Source organism: Panthera tigris, chromosome A3 (genome assembly GCF_018350195.1).
Source record: "Panthera tigris isolate Pti1 chromosome A3, P.tigris_Pti1_mat1.1, whole genome shotgun sequence".
NCBI classification, from domain to species: domain Eukaryota; kingdom Metazoa; phylum Chordata; class Mammalia; order Carnivora; family Felidae; genus Panthera; species Panthera tigris.
Genome location: NC_056662.1, coordinates 12,745,761 through 12,759,814, shown reverse-complemented (window position 1 = coordinate 12,759,814; position 14,054 = coordinate 12,745,761). Strand labels below are relative to the sequence as shown.

Here is a 14,054-nt window from a genome sequence, read left to right as displayed (position 1 = left end):
CGCAAATACCCAGCACTGACCACAGCTCTCCATTCTAACCACAGACACTGATGGGCCACACAGGCCAGGCCACACCCCTCAACCCCACCCCCAGTCCTGAGCACACACCCATCTCTGATCAGTTTCGGAACTCACAAGCTTTCTCAACCAGAAGCCAGGTTCGTTTATCTGGCTTAATGCTGTTTGAATAAATTTTGACGCAATATTTAAAATCAAGAAATGTCACCTGAAAACTTAAAATCTAGCTTCTCTAGGAAAAAACAAAACAAAGCAACAGATCTAGCCACGCTGGGCCTAATTCCTGAGAGAGGATGGTGACTTATAAGAGTGTGGAAGAACAGAACAGAGAGACGAAGGCGACGTGGGAAAGAAACTTCATCTATTGAATTTGGGGAGTGGGCGGAAATCAGGGATGGCACCAAGAGTTTGAATCTGAGCCCCCAGGCGAATGGAGGAACCGTGTACTGAGATGGGGAACCTACAGGTTTGGGGCAGAAGACGGGTGGAAATTAGGACTTGGCAAGTGTGAGATGTCTATGACGCATCCAAGTGGAAGGTGACAGATATGGAGAAAACTATGCCTCAGTTTCCTCCTTTGCAAAGGTGGGAGGGGGATAGGAAGTATGGTCAAATCCAAACCTCATTTAGTGGCATTACAACCCGCTTTTATCCCCTCTTATCGGAAGAGATCACTGAGTAACACAGCACAGCTCCCCTTTCCCAGCCCGGTGACCTCTGCAGAACCATCCAGTGCCTGGTCCCAACCCCACCCAATTACCACACCCAGCCCTGTATTAAGTTTACGAAAGCTTCCTCCAGGGAGCCTGGGCCCAGAGAAATCTGTGACCACAATTAATGAGCAGCCCCCAAGGACCCCCATCCCAGATGTGGACTCTGAGTCTCCAGCACAAAGAACCCCAGTTGAAGATAACAGAACCATGGGGCAGGGCAGGGACAGAGGCATGCAGGGAGCATCTTGGGGCTACCAGCCCTCAAGGGTGAAGGGTGCCAACAATCCCAGAACAACCAACCGTATCGACAAGGTGTTGGTCCCTTCCACTGGGCCTGAGTTTCACCATCTGTTGAATGGGCTCTAACAAATGACCTCAGGTGATCCAAGATACCACTGACTTATAACACAGTCCTAGAACTCCCTGGCCCCTGAGTGACCTGCTTGCAGAACACAGTCCTCACCCCACAGAAGTGACCAGCCTAGGGGAAGCCATACACACACCCCAGGATCCCAGGAAAGTGCCCCGAAACTACCACTCTTCACGAGTGGGACCACTCATCCCACTCATGTGGGGACATGAGAGGGCCCACTCACTCTCACGCTGCTCCCTCTCGCGGATAATGGCATCCAGCCACTTCTGCTTCTCCTCCGCCGTCTTGGCCATGCAGACAAACCACTTGTTCTTGGCCGTGTTGTGGATCTTCCAGCCGTTGGTGACAGTGTAGCCATTGCTGTGGTAATCCGCTGGCAGGGGCAGAAGGCAAAGGGGGGTCAGCGCAGACTCAGTCATACAACCCGGAACACTCCCCACCACACGCGTGCAAGGAAGGTCACGGGACCAGCGCATCTCCGCTCCGGAAAGACTGGGTGGCAGGGGCATCGACAGGATCAGGACCTAAGAGGTGAACTCACAACGCTTCAAATGCTCACTCCCTCTCGTCTGCCAACAACGATTCCTCCCGCCCCTCAATTACAGTCTGTGTACAAATGCAAGAGCCCCAAAGCCTGGCAATGTGTCCCAGCCTCCCTGCCCATCTCACTGGGGCACTTGGGCTACTTAAAACCTAGTGCAAGCCCGACGGTGCCCTTGACTGCCTGGGATGGGAAGTGGCCAACCTCTTTGAAAACAGGCAGGTCCCCCGTTTTCCGGGGGAGTTGAAGCCGGCCACGCCCTAAATCTGAGGAGGGGTCCACAGATTTTGTGACACCACAAAGGAGTCAGTGTCTCAAAACCAATTAAGAACTCCTGCCCTAGCCAACTTCAAAGACACACACACAAAAAGAGGTTTACACAAGACTGCTCACAGAATCAATGTTCATAATAGCAAACGGCAGAAATGACCCAAATATCTACCACCAAAGGAATGAATGAGCTACGGACTATCCATGCAAGAGAATATTACACAGCAGTGGAAACCAACAACGTACAGACAGCCACATGCAGAAACACAAAGCAAGAGCAAAAGAATATATAATTTTATGACCCTTTAAACAGATATATAAAACTGTATCTATATAATTACATGTATATCTTTGAAGCCATTCAAGTCAAGTTTTGAAACAAATTTTCATTAGGCAGTGTTTTACTTTTTAGCTTGAATAGTGACTACCCAAGTGTTCACTTGATGTGCATGTGTTTTAGGCACTGTTCTTAGGTAGGTTACCTTTCAAATAAAAGGAAAAAACTGAAACAGAGATTGTGCCACAGAGCAGGTGGGGCTGGGGCTCAGGCGGGCCTTGGGGTTGGGGTCTCTACCTGTCCCGTCTTCCACATTCTCCACCTCCATGACTTCAGTGTTGATTCGACCCCGGAAGATGTAGAGGGAGCCATTGATGGACTTGGTCCTCTTGGTGGATTTCTTGCCCCCGGTGACCCTGAAAGACAACAGGAAGTCAATAACGCCCATGTCTCAGAGCAGAGATACAGAAGGGCGCCCAGAGATGGGAGGCACTGCACTGAGCCCAGGAGCACGGGTTTTCAGCTGGTGGCTGGGTGATTTGAACAAGTCACTTACTTCTCCACCCCCAGCCACAGTTTCCCCAGCTGGAAAACAGGCTAGCCTTGTCCGCCTCACAGAGCTGGCTACTTTTCCGCTAATAGGAGACATTGATGAGAAACTAACCAGAAGCGGCAGAAACCCATTCCTCTTGGCCAGAAAGTGGGCAGGGGCTCTCAGAGAGTCTAGCAAAGGGAAACTTCCTGAAATCAGACCAGAGAGGAAAGGTGCCTGGAGTAGGCAGTCAACCCAATCATCCACATCCACCTACCCACCATTCATTCCCTCACTCAGCAAAATGTGCCACTCAGTCACTCAGCAAACATCTGAGTAGTGCTTCCTATGGAGACAATGCCAAGTTGGGGCCAAGGGAAGACACTCACCCATGCATTCAACAAGCACTCAGAGAACACCTGCTGGGTGCCAGGCACTCCTCCAGGTGCTGGGGCTGCAGGAGTGGATAAAACAAAGTCTCATCCTCCCATACAAGGAGGCCGGGGACACAGAGACAGATGCCAAGCAGAGAAGTTGAACACGTGTTATGTCAGGAGTGCCAAACGTTTATTTTAACCAATAAAGTGGAGAATGAACTCTCAGGGCTGGAAGGCCAGTCTGTGGTACACACAGGCCCCTCTGCTCCACTAGGTGAGTGATGCTCCCAAATCTATTTGCCCAACGTGCACCTGTTACTGTATGGATTGCGTTAAGTGAGGACATATGCATGTGGAAAGAGACTTGTCTCTCCGAAAATTACGTTGACTGCTTTGGAAAGATCTGATAAAGGTAAGTTGTTTTTATGTTCAGAGTGAACTTCTGCTCAAAGAAGAGACCTTGGCTCTATATGAAAAGAATGTTTAATGAATGCAATGTGTATGTTTTTAATTAAAATAAAACACTTGAGGTTTGTAAAAAGAAGGAGGAGGAGGAGAGAGAGAGCAAGAAGATGGTTAGGGAGGGGGGGGCAGGATTTCAGCTGGGACAGAGGAGGGAGAGGTGGTCAGGGGAGGCCTCACTGAAGAGGCTTTGGAGCAAAGCCCTAGGGAAGGCGAGGGAGGAACCTAGGAGGGTATCTGGAGAAGAGATTCCAGGCATGTTGCAAGAAGCAGCGAGCTGGCTGGTGGCTGAAGCTGAGTGGGCGAGGGCGAGTGTGGGGAAAGGGGTCTGAGCGGCCACACGGGCCAGGTCCTGCGGGGTCCTGTGGGCATGAAGATCGGCTCCTCCTGCCGTGGAGAGCCTGAGCAGAGGAATAACATGATCCAAGTTATAAAGGACACTCCCGCCTGGCAACCTGCGGAGAAGGGACTGCAGGTGGCGTCAGGAGGGCACGGAGAGCACATTGGTTTGTGGGCGTCCTCTCTGTATCTATACATACCTATACGTGTGTGCACACATACGTGTCTCTATAAACTTTTTATTAAATTATAAAGTCCAGGGACGCCTGAGCAACTCAGTTGGTTAAGCGTCTGACTTCGGCTCAGGTCATGATCTTGCGGTCCGCGAGTTCAAGCCCCGCGTTGGGCTCTGTGCTGACAGCTCAGAGCCTGGAGCCTGCTTCCGATTCTGTGTCTTCCTTGCTCTCTGCCCCTCCCCCACGTGTGCTCTGTCTCTCTCTTAAAAATAAATAAATGTTGAAAAAAAATTAATTATAAAATCCATACAGGAAAAAATGCCCAAAGAACTATGTGGCTCCTTTCACTTTTACAGAGTGACCACACCTCTATTATCATTTTAAATGAGGGGCGCCTGGGTGGCTCAGCTGGTTAAGCGTCCGACTTCAGCTCAGGTCATGATCTCGCGGTCCGTGAGTTCGAGCCCCGCGTCGGGCTCTGTGCTGACAGCTCAGAGCCTGGAGCCTGTTTCCGATTCTGTGTCTCCCTCCCTCTGCCCCTCCCCTGTTCATGCTCTGTCTCTCTCTGTCTCAAAAATAAAAATAAAAACGTTAAAAAAAAAAAAAAAAAACTGTTTATAAACGACCCCAGAGCCCTCCGAGGCGCCCTCTCCCGGACACTTCCCCCTGCAAGGGTAACCAGCATTCTGACCTATGACCCTGTGGTTTCGCTTGGCCTGTTTAGAAGTCGCCATACATGGAATCACAAAGGGTGATGGTGACAGGTATCTGGGTTGCTTCCAAGTTGGTGCTGCTGTGACTGTTGGTGCACATCCCTGCGGGTTATCTACATAGGGATCGAACTGCTGAGCCGCAAGGAGGGCACACGAGCGGCTTCACGAGAGGATGCCAAGCTGTTTTCCAAAACAGCTGCACCAATTCTCCCCGCCTCAGTAGAGTGGGAACACTCCAGTGACTCCACATCCTCTGTATTTAACTTCCATTGTGGCCGTCCTGGTGGGCATGTAGTAGTGGCTCATTAAACCATTTCACTTGTACTTGCCCAATGAGTAATGAGGCTGAGCAAATTCAAGTTTATTGACCATGCGGTCCTGTGGGCCAGGGGCTTTTGTGACACAACTATCCCCTGAGTATTTTTCTGTTGGGTTCTCTTCTTCTTAATGATTTAGAGCAGGACTTGGCAAACTTTTTCTGAAAAGGGGCAGGTAGACAGTAAATATTTTCAGTTTTGTGAGCCACAAGGTCTATGTCAACTATTCAACTCTGCCCTTGCAGCATGAAAGCATCCACAGAGAATACCAAAACAAATGGGCATGGCCGTGTGCCAATAAAACTTTATTTGTAAAAATAGGCAGAGAGTCGAATTTGCTTTACAGGACTTCTCACTATATTTGGGGTGTGAGTCCCTTGTCAGTTTATATGGCAAAGATCCCTAGTCTATAGCTTATCTTTTTACTCTCCTCATGGTGTTTTTTGATGAGCAATTCTTAATTTTAACATCATCTGTTGAACCTACTTTTCCTTTAGAATTACACTTTTTGTCCTATTTAAAAAATCTTTGCTTACTGCCATATCACAAAGATAGTGTCTATTCCTTCTTCTGGAAACCTCATGGTTTTACCCTGCACATCTGAATCTGTGATCCATATGAAGTTGATTTTTTGTATATTGTGTGAGCTTAGAGTCAAGACCCAACCCTCCCCCCCGCCCCCTCACCCTCCCGTTGGATATCAAACTGACCAAGCATCACTTATTGAACTGCACTGGCTTTTTCTGTTGACATTAAAATGAGCACATCCACGGGGTTTTTGCTCCTGGACTCACCATTCCATTCCACCAAACTATTTACTTTTACAAAATCCTACACTGTCTTTTGTTTTTTTTTTATTATATTTTATTTTTGAGAGAGAAAGAGAGAGACAGAGTGTGAGCAGGGGAGGGGCAGAGAGAGAGGGAGACGCAGAATCCGAAGCAGGCTCCAGGCTCTGAGCTGTCAGCACAGAGCCCGAGGCAGGGCTCGAACTCATGAACCGTGAGATCCAGAACCGAAGTCAACACTTAACCGACCGAGCCACCCAGGCGCCCCCAATACTACACTGTCTTAATTACTGCGGCTGTAGAGTAAGCCCGGCTATCAGTAGTACAAGTCCCCTGGCTTTGTCCATTTTCAAAGCTGTCATAGTTATTTTTGTGTTTCCATGTAAATTTTCAGTCATCTAGGGGCACCCAGGTGACTCAGCAGGTTGAGCGTCTGACTCTTGCTGATGATGTGGGTGTGGGGTGAGGCAGGCCAGCACCAAGATCAACTAAGATCCTGCCCTGGGCTCCTGGGCAACCGGTAGTGCCATTTACTCAGAATGAGGAAGACGTCAGGAGGAAAGGGTCTGGGGCAGGAGTTGTGATGAAAATGAACAGCCTGCGTTAGACACAGTTTAAACGTGAGCCGTGTCCCGGAGGGACACCTGGATGAAGACAGACTGGGATCCCTTCTCCTTTACATACATAAGCCAGGAGTTACGTGTTTTCTCTTACTTCATCTACAAAAACAGTCCCATCAGATGGGGGCTACTTTTGGCCCCATTTCACAGATGGGAAAACAGAGGCACAAAGAGCTGACATAACTTGCCCGAGGCCACACGACTACTAAGTGGCAGGGCCTCTGTGTCCTTAAGCACTACATGCTGCTGCCATCTCTGAGACACTAGATAAGCTTTTGAGATGTTGGAGATTTAGCTCTCCTCCTCCCGGGCTCTCGGTTTCCCGTGCTGAAGAATGGGGAAGTGGGCTCTTTGAACACTCCTGGTGCTTCTGACACCCAGGGAGCCTCTGCTTTTGAATCAGGCCAGAAGCACTCTGAGTCGGAGACCTTCCCTGACCCGAGTCCCGGACGGGCGGTGCCCCGCATGACCCAGGCGGAGACAAAACAGTCGGCAGACACCTGGCAGCAGGAGGCCCTTCCTGTGGCCACGTCAGTGGGGCCGAGGGTTCCATCCACCCCTGCCCGATCCCTCGGGGACGACTTGGAGCCCGGCCCTCTGGCTCCCCATCCAGAGGCAGGAATGCTGGCCGCCTGCCACCTTCTCCCAGGAGACAGATGTGCCCTTTCCCCCCCGGCCAGCCTGGCTCGCTCCAGAACTGAGGCAGGGAACGGCCCTAAAAGAGCTCATCTCACGCCAGTCACAGGGCTGGCCCTAGAAGGCCCACTGGGGATCCAGCACCAGCAGAATCGGCTGCCATTGCTCTGACAGGTGTGGCCATGCCCACGGGGGAAGGGTCTCACTCGGGCAGCCGAAGGCCGAGCAAACTCAGCCAAAGCCGGAGCGGGTCACACGGGCCTGAGGGGACATTGTGTTTTCTAAACCCCAGCGTTCTGGGAAAAGTGCCTGCTTCGGACAGCCTGGGGCAGCTGGCAGGGAGGGCGGAGGACTCTCGGGATGGCCCCGGTGAGGACAGGAGGGAAGCAAAGAGGAAGGAAATGGGGGCGTTAATGGGGGGCGGGGGGCAGACACAGACAGACCTGACAGAGCGGGCAGAATAAAATATCAAATAAGAAAGACACGGGAGAGGGTGAAAGAGGGAGACCAAGGCCTTTAACCAGAAGGACCAAACCCAGCACGGGGAGGAAGGGTGGGAGGGGAAGGGGCCTGTGGCGAAGAACCTTCCACTGCCTGGTGCTGCACCTGTGAGTGGACAGGAAGCCAACACACATGGAGGTAAGTGAACAGTAACCCCCATTTTGTGCGCTTACTAAACACACCTGCTCTTACAGTGGCTCTTGGAGATACATACGATAAGTCACCCTATTTTACACATGAGGGAACTGAGGCAGACAGAGGCAGAGTCATAGAGCTACAGAAATGTGAACAGGAATTCAAATGTAAGGAGCGTGGCTCTAAACCAAACACTACTGTAAGAAGGGGGTTTATCATCCCCATTCTACAGAAGAGAAAACTGAGGCTCAGAGAGGTCAGGCTGGAGGAGAAAGAGAAGCCCACACACACGCATGGGACGCCATCATTCATCCTATGGAAAGGTTCCTCGCCACAATCTTAGGAGGCCAGCAGAAACAGACAAGGAAAACGAGGCTCAGGGACAGTAAGTGACGTGCCTAGAACAACAAAGAAAGGGAGAGGCAAGGCTGACAGTAGGGCCCAGGGTCTGGACCTCCCCTCAGCCTGAGCTTCTACTAAAGGAGAAAGAAGCCTCTGGAAAGTCACTGTTTCATCCCTAAAACAAAGTAACAGGTAGGAGGATTCAAAAGGGCTGGGTTGAGCCAGTCTTCAAAAAACCTGAAAGACAGCCTCTCAGTCCACCCATCTACCCAGCCAGCCAGCCAGCCAGCCAGCCAGCCACTCATGCCCCACACCCCTCTATCTCCCAACTCTTCCTCTCTCCAACCATCCACCCACCCATCCACCCACTCGGTCATCCAATTACCCAACCCTCCATCTCAAAATCCAACCACCCCAGCAACTCAACCAACCATCCATCCATCCATCCTTCCATCCACCTACCTGACCATCTCCCATTTGATGACCATCCCTCCATCTACCCACCCGCTTAACTCGTACACGAAGGCCTCAACTCACCATTCATCTGAACACACCTCTGTCAACTCATCATGTCTTCATATCCACGTCTCCAACTACCCAGCTTTCTGTCCATCTCTCTCATCCAGCCTTCCCCTAACACCTCCAACCACTCACCTCCTTCATCTACTCACCTATCCATCCACAATCCTTCCCACCTTCCTTCAACCACCATCCACTCATCCTCCAAACCCCCCACCTGTGCACCTATCCCTCCTCCCATCGGCTCACACGTGCCATCATTCACATTTGCGATCATACATTCATCTGTATGTGTCTATACCACTCACCCACCCATCCATTCACTCCAGTGAAAGATACAGGATGCAAAAGTACTACCCTTTCCCTCAAAAAGCTTAACAGTACAAGAGCCTTCTGCCCTTGAATCTCCCACCTCTGGGTCTCAGAATCACAGGGTGTTAGCGTCACAAAGAATCTCCAAATTTCTACCACCATCTAGACCCACACTGTCCAATATGGCAGCCACAAGCCACATGGGGCAACTGAGCACTTGAAACAAGGCTAGGACAAATCGAGACATGCTGTAAGTTTAAGATATGCAATAGATTTTGAACCCTTAATGTACAAAAAAAAAAAAAAAAAAAAGGATGCAAAATATCTCTATAATTTCCAAAAACTGATTACATGTTGGTTATATACATGAAAATGATAATATTTAGAGATATGTTGGGAAAAACAAAATACATTATTTAAATTCATTTTGCCCGTTCCTTTTTGCTTTTTTTAACGTGGCTACTAGAAAATTTTAATTAACACATGTGGCTCACCTTATATTTCTATTAGACAGTGCTCATCGAGAACAAACCCCTCAGCTGAGAAAAGGGATGCCAGGAGAGGAAAGTGACAAGCCCAAGGTGTCACCTTGAGAAAGTGTCAGGGTCCCACCCAATCCCTGCCTCCAGGCCCACCTGGGCAGCCCCGCCCCCAACCTCCCCAGCAGCTCACCTGGATTTCCTCTTGCAATAGACGAGGAGGTTGTCAAAGAGGAAGAAGGCCCTCTCCTGGATGTTGCCCGCAGAGATTTTTAACAAGGTGCCTTGTAGGAGGAGCTGGGTACAGATGTCCGTGAGGTTAGAGCCCTGGGAGGGTGACAAGGGGCACAGGGAATGAGCTGGCCAATCCAGGAGAACACCCTTCCTTCCCAGAGACAGAGCCTACCACGTCCGTCACACCCCAAACTCTAAGTGCACCATTGCAGGCAAATCTGTCAGCGGACAGAAAATCTGGTCCGATCGATGGCTTCTATCTGCCGAGCACGCCAGAACAATACCAGGAAGAGCACCTCAAGATGCCCATTTCACAGAAGAGAGTCCTGGGCTCAGGGAGGGGAAATGACCCATCCAGCCCCAGTTGGCATCTGGTTTTATTTCGGTTCAGTTCTTGTTTGGGGTTTGGGTGGCGGCGGGGGGGGGGGGGGGGGAAGGGGGGCGGGTTGTTTGTTGTTTTATTTTTGCCTATCCCTTCCTCACTAGGTCTTGACTTGTTATTGTATTCCCCCCACTAGAATGCCACTTCTATAAGGACAGAAAGCATTACCAACATTACCAAGCATTTGCCGCTGGTTCCCAAGCACCCGTAACACTCTCGGGCACACGGCAGGTGCTCAAGAAATGCCTGTAGAACATCGTGGGGCAGGATTCTTACAGCATTTACTTTAGCTGCAGACGTGACGACAGATGGAGACAGTTCCCAACCTCTACGCTAAGTGACGGGGAGGCTAAGACACTAAGTGTGCGTGAGGTTCACTGAACCTCTGTGAGGTTCCAGGCGGTGGCGTCAGGAAAGGAACTGGGGGGACGACACAGGTTTGTCGGGAGCTCGGGGAGGCCCAAGGACCGTGGCACGGAGCTCTCAAAGTGCTGAACGAGAGGAAGCTGGAAACACACCTGGGAGGGCACAGGACGCCAGGTGTCCATGCTCCTCGTCGAGCAAGCACAGGAGTGGAGTTTAGCCGACACTGACTAACAGATTCCATTTCGGCCACAGACTCCATTTCCCAGCATCCCTTGTTCCAGCTGCGGTCATGTGACTAAATCATGGCCGGTGTGCCCCACTTTTACACTACTCCCTTGAAAGGAGAGAGCTTCCTCTCCTCTTCTTCCCTTCGCTCTTGCCACGGCTGGCAGACAGCCATGGCGGTGGGAGTGCGCCGTAGCAGACGGCAGAGCAAGACGCTGGAAGGAACCCGGGTCCACGCGGAGCAGAGCCGCCCCCAGCCTGCTCTGCTACAGAGGAAGAATGTTCTCCCTCACTCATGCCATTATCTGTCCTTTCAGCAGCCAGCCCTGTACTAGAACCAGTACGTTAAGGTAAGGACCAGGCCCCGTTGATAGGCTGGCAACAGCAATGACACGGAGGCCTGAGGGCTACCACACAAGAGTGGGGTTCAGGGAGGTTCGTCTGACAAGACCTGCAGATTACAGTGACGGGAGACTGAGACGTGACGCCGTCTCCGCCCAGAGATGAACTGGAGAAAGAAAGGGGGAGAATGGTTCACAAAGTCGCCTTCCCCAAACACTCAACACCCAGAACCAAGGAGCTCGTACCCCGGTGAGATGCGCTTACTCAGTTATTTCCAAGACCCAGTAAGGGGAACTGGTTCCAGAAACTCAGACATCGGGCTTTCTGCTCACCACCCACCGCAGTCTCTCCTGCTCCGTGCCCGCAGCCCGGCTGGGCACAGCAAACTCACCAGCCTGAAGTGCCAGAGACCCCTGTGGGGCCCCCTTGGGGTTCTGGAAAAACACCTTCCCGTGGTCAAGAGCTGGGCAGCCTAGGGCAGGAGCAAGCACCCGTTCACAGAAGTCACAGCACAGACGCCTACACACTGCAGGCAGATATCGGACTCCACACACAGCCACCCAGCAAGGTCGTGAGCCTGCCCCACCAGGCTCAGGGCTCCCGTGACGAGGAACCTTCTGGACCCCCAGTATCCTCGCAAACAGGGTGAGCGTGACTCCGGGGTGATGAGGCTCCGTCAATGGCCTGCTGGGGGCACACAGCAGTTCAGCAGTTCCCGGAGACCACACGCCTCCCCGCCTCCCCTCACCTCACTCAGGCCCACCCACCAGCCCTTCCAGACTCCAAAGGCAGATTTTATCTGCTTGTGTGTGACTCTGGGAACTGGCCCAACTGCAGGGCCCAGAAGCCCGACGTCACGCAGGCCTAGACCTGACCTCTCTGTCAACATCCAGGGACCACGGGGAGTCACTGAACCCAGCCTGGGAAGCTGCCCCCCCCTCCAGCCTTGACCAAAGACCACCTAGCAAATATACCTGAAATGCCAGGGACACTAGAGGGGGATGCCCCCTTCCTCCCTAGCTTTGCCGAGAAGCCCAGCTGGCCCTCGGTCTCCCCAGGTCAGCTGGCCCTGACTCTCTCCTTGAATCTGTGTCAGGGGTGGTGCTGAAAATCAGATACACAGGAAGAAGCCTACACACCAAGGTGTCCACCGGCCAGGGCTAGGGATCTGCACAGTACAGACCCCACCGACAGAAGCACTGACACGTAGAGACGGGCAAAGCTCACCACGAGCCCACGACCATTCCGAGTGTTTTATACAAACCCAGTGAATCCTCAAGAAACTCTCGCGTTACAGAGGAGGAAAGGGACACATGGCTGGTCGGCAAGCGAGCTGGGATCTGAACCAGACACGCTGGCCTGACTCTCCCACCCACCAGCCTCTACTACCCAGGGCAGGCATCTGCCTCTTAGAAGGTAACCTGATAACCTGAAGGGCTTTCTACGCAACCGTTGCTCTAGAACAGGAGTCTCCAAAGGGGAGAGACCACAGCCCCTGGAGCACAAGGCATCCCAGGAAGGGTGAGAAGAACACAAGAGAACCTCTGGTTATGGTCTTCTTCTTTTCTTTTCTTTAATAATAATTCCATGTTTCCTCACTCCTGTTTCCTTCCGTCCCCTCATGGGTGACACGTTTCCAGAGCCAGGAAGCTGAGCGTGCCCAGTTTCTTTCTTATTAAGAACATGCATTTCTTTTTATTACCGTGAGCTTTACACAAAAGTCCGTGGGGGCGTGCATCCAGAGTGTCCCCCTGCGGGAGGGTCAGCCCACACCGGGTATGAGCTGCAGCTAAAGTTGCAGGATGCTTTTTCATCTGAAGAAGAAGAAGAAGAAGAAGGAGGAGGAGGAGGAGGAGGAGGAGGAGAAAAAGAAGAATAAGAATGAAATCCAGCTTTGCTGCCACAGCTCCTCTGGACGCTTACGGAGCATGTGCTCTGAGCCAAGGAAAAAGCACTGTTCTGGGCGCCGTGCACATATCCACTCCCAAATCCTCAAGCGACCCGAGACCCAAATCCTCAAGCGACCCGAGACGGGGGGACCACCACTATCCAGACTCTTCAGATGAGGAAACTGAGGACAAGGAACCCCCTCCCCGCAGTGAGCTGGCTCATTCACTGACTTCCGCATCACAACATACTCCCATTTCCACATCCTTAGTAAAACGGATTTATGGATTAACTTATCTGGTTTTACGTAAACCAGTCTTGGACTTTTGAAAAGGACAAAGGATGGGGGGGGGGGGTGGAACCGCTTCGGGAGATCAAACTGATGATGCAAGCCCAAACACACAGCAAGAAAGTAGCCAAGGAGAGATTCTCCCTCCTCCCAAAATGAGTCCCTTGCCAGCCAAATTCCAAGAGCTAAATGGCAGCCGTCTAACCAGATTGGCAAGAGGTCAGACAGAAAGATCAGTAATAATCAGGAAGATTATCAGAAGTAAAGATCTGTAACCACTGCCATTCACCGGCCCCTGAGGCTGTGACTACAGAGAGCAGGAAGCCTTTGCAGGTAGCCTCACTGTTACACATGATTTTTTCTAGCTATGACATATTTTTTTATATCGCCTAAGGATCAAACTGCATTTGACTACCGGGCTGACTCCATCAGAAGAGCATGTGACTCTTGATCTCAGGGTCATGAGTTCAAAACCCACATTGGGTATAGAGATTACTTAAATAAATGTTAAAACAACAACAACTTTCTACTACTGCACAGAAACCATGTTACTTTTTCTAAAGAGCATTCATATTCCGCATTTCACTCTAGCATCAGGATGACACCAGGCGGTACCTTCAGAGACATTATTACTAAAATTAGGCAATCGGGGGCAAATAAGGTCGGGAGAGCACCACAAAGTCGCCTGAGGCAGGACAAAGTTACAGAGCTGGGCTTCCAAATCAAGTCCCCATGCCTCAGTTTCTTTATCTGTCCAATGGCAATAATCATACCACCTCCCCTTAGTGTCGGAAACATGTAACAAGGGCTCAATAATTGCCACTAATTATTCATTCCAGCTCACTTTATTTCCTACTGCGCCAAGAAACAGCGATCAAAATAAGGACCA

At 51.2% G+C, this 14,054-nt stretch overlaps 1 protein-coding gene across 2 annotated transcripts in view; it reads right to left on the bottom strand.

The window, feature by feature from the left end:
- PREX1 (phosphatidylinositol-3,4,5-trisphosphate dependent Rac exchange factor 1) overlaps window positions 1-14,054 on the bottom strand; it is a 185,708-nt gene that overhangs the window by 61,943 nt on the left and 109,711 nt on the right. For both annotated transcript variants that reach the window (XM_042980207.1, XM_042980208.1), the window contains 3 exons: window positions 9,634-9,767; window positions 2,490-2,608; window positions 1,328-1,477 (listed from right to left, as the gene is read on the bottom strand). In XM_042980207.1, the coding sequence (XP_042836141.1) occupies window positions 1,328-1,477; window positions 2,490-2,608; window positions 9,634-9,767 (403 nt within the window). The remainder of the gene's footprint in view (window positions 1-1,327; window positions 1,478-2,489; window positions 2,609-9,633; window positions 9,768-14,054) is intronic.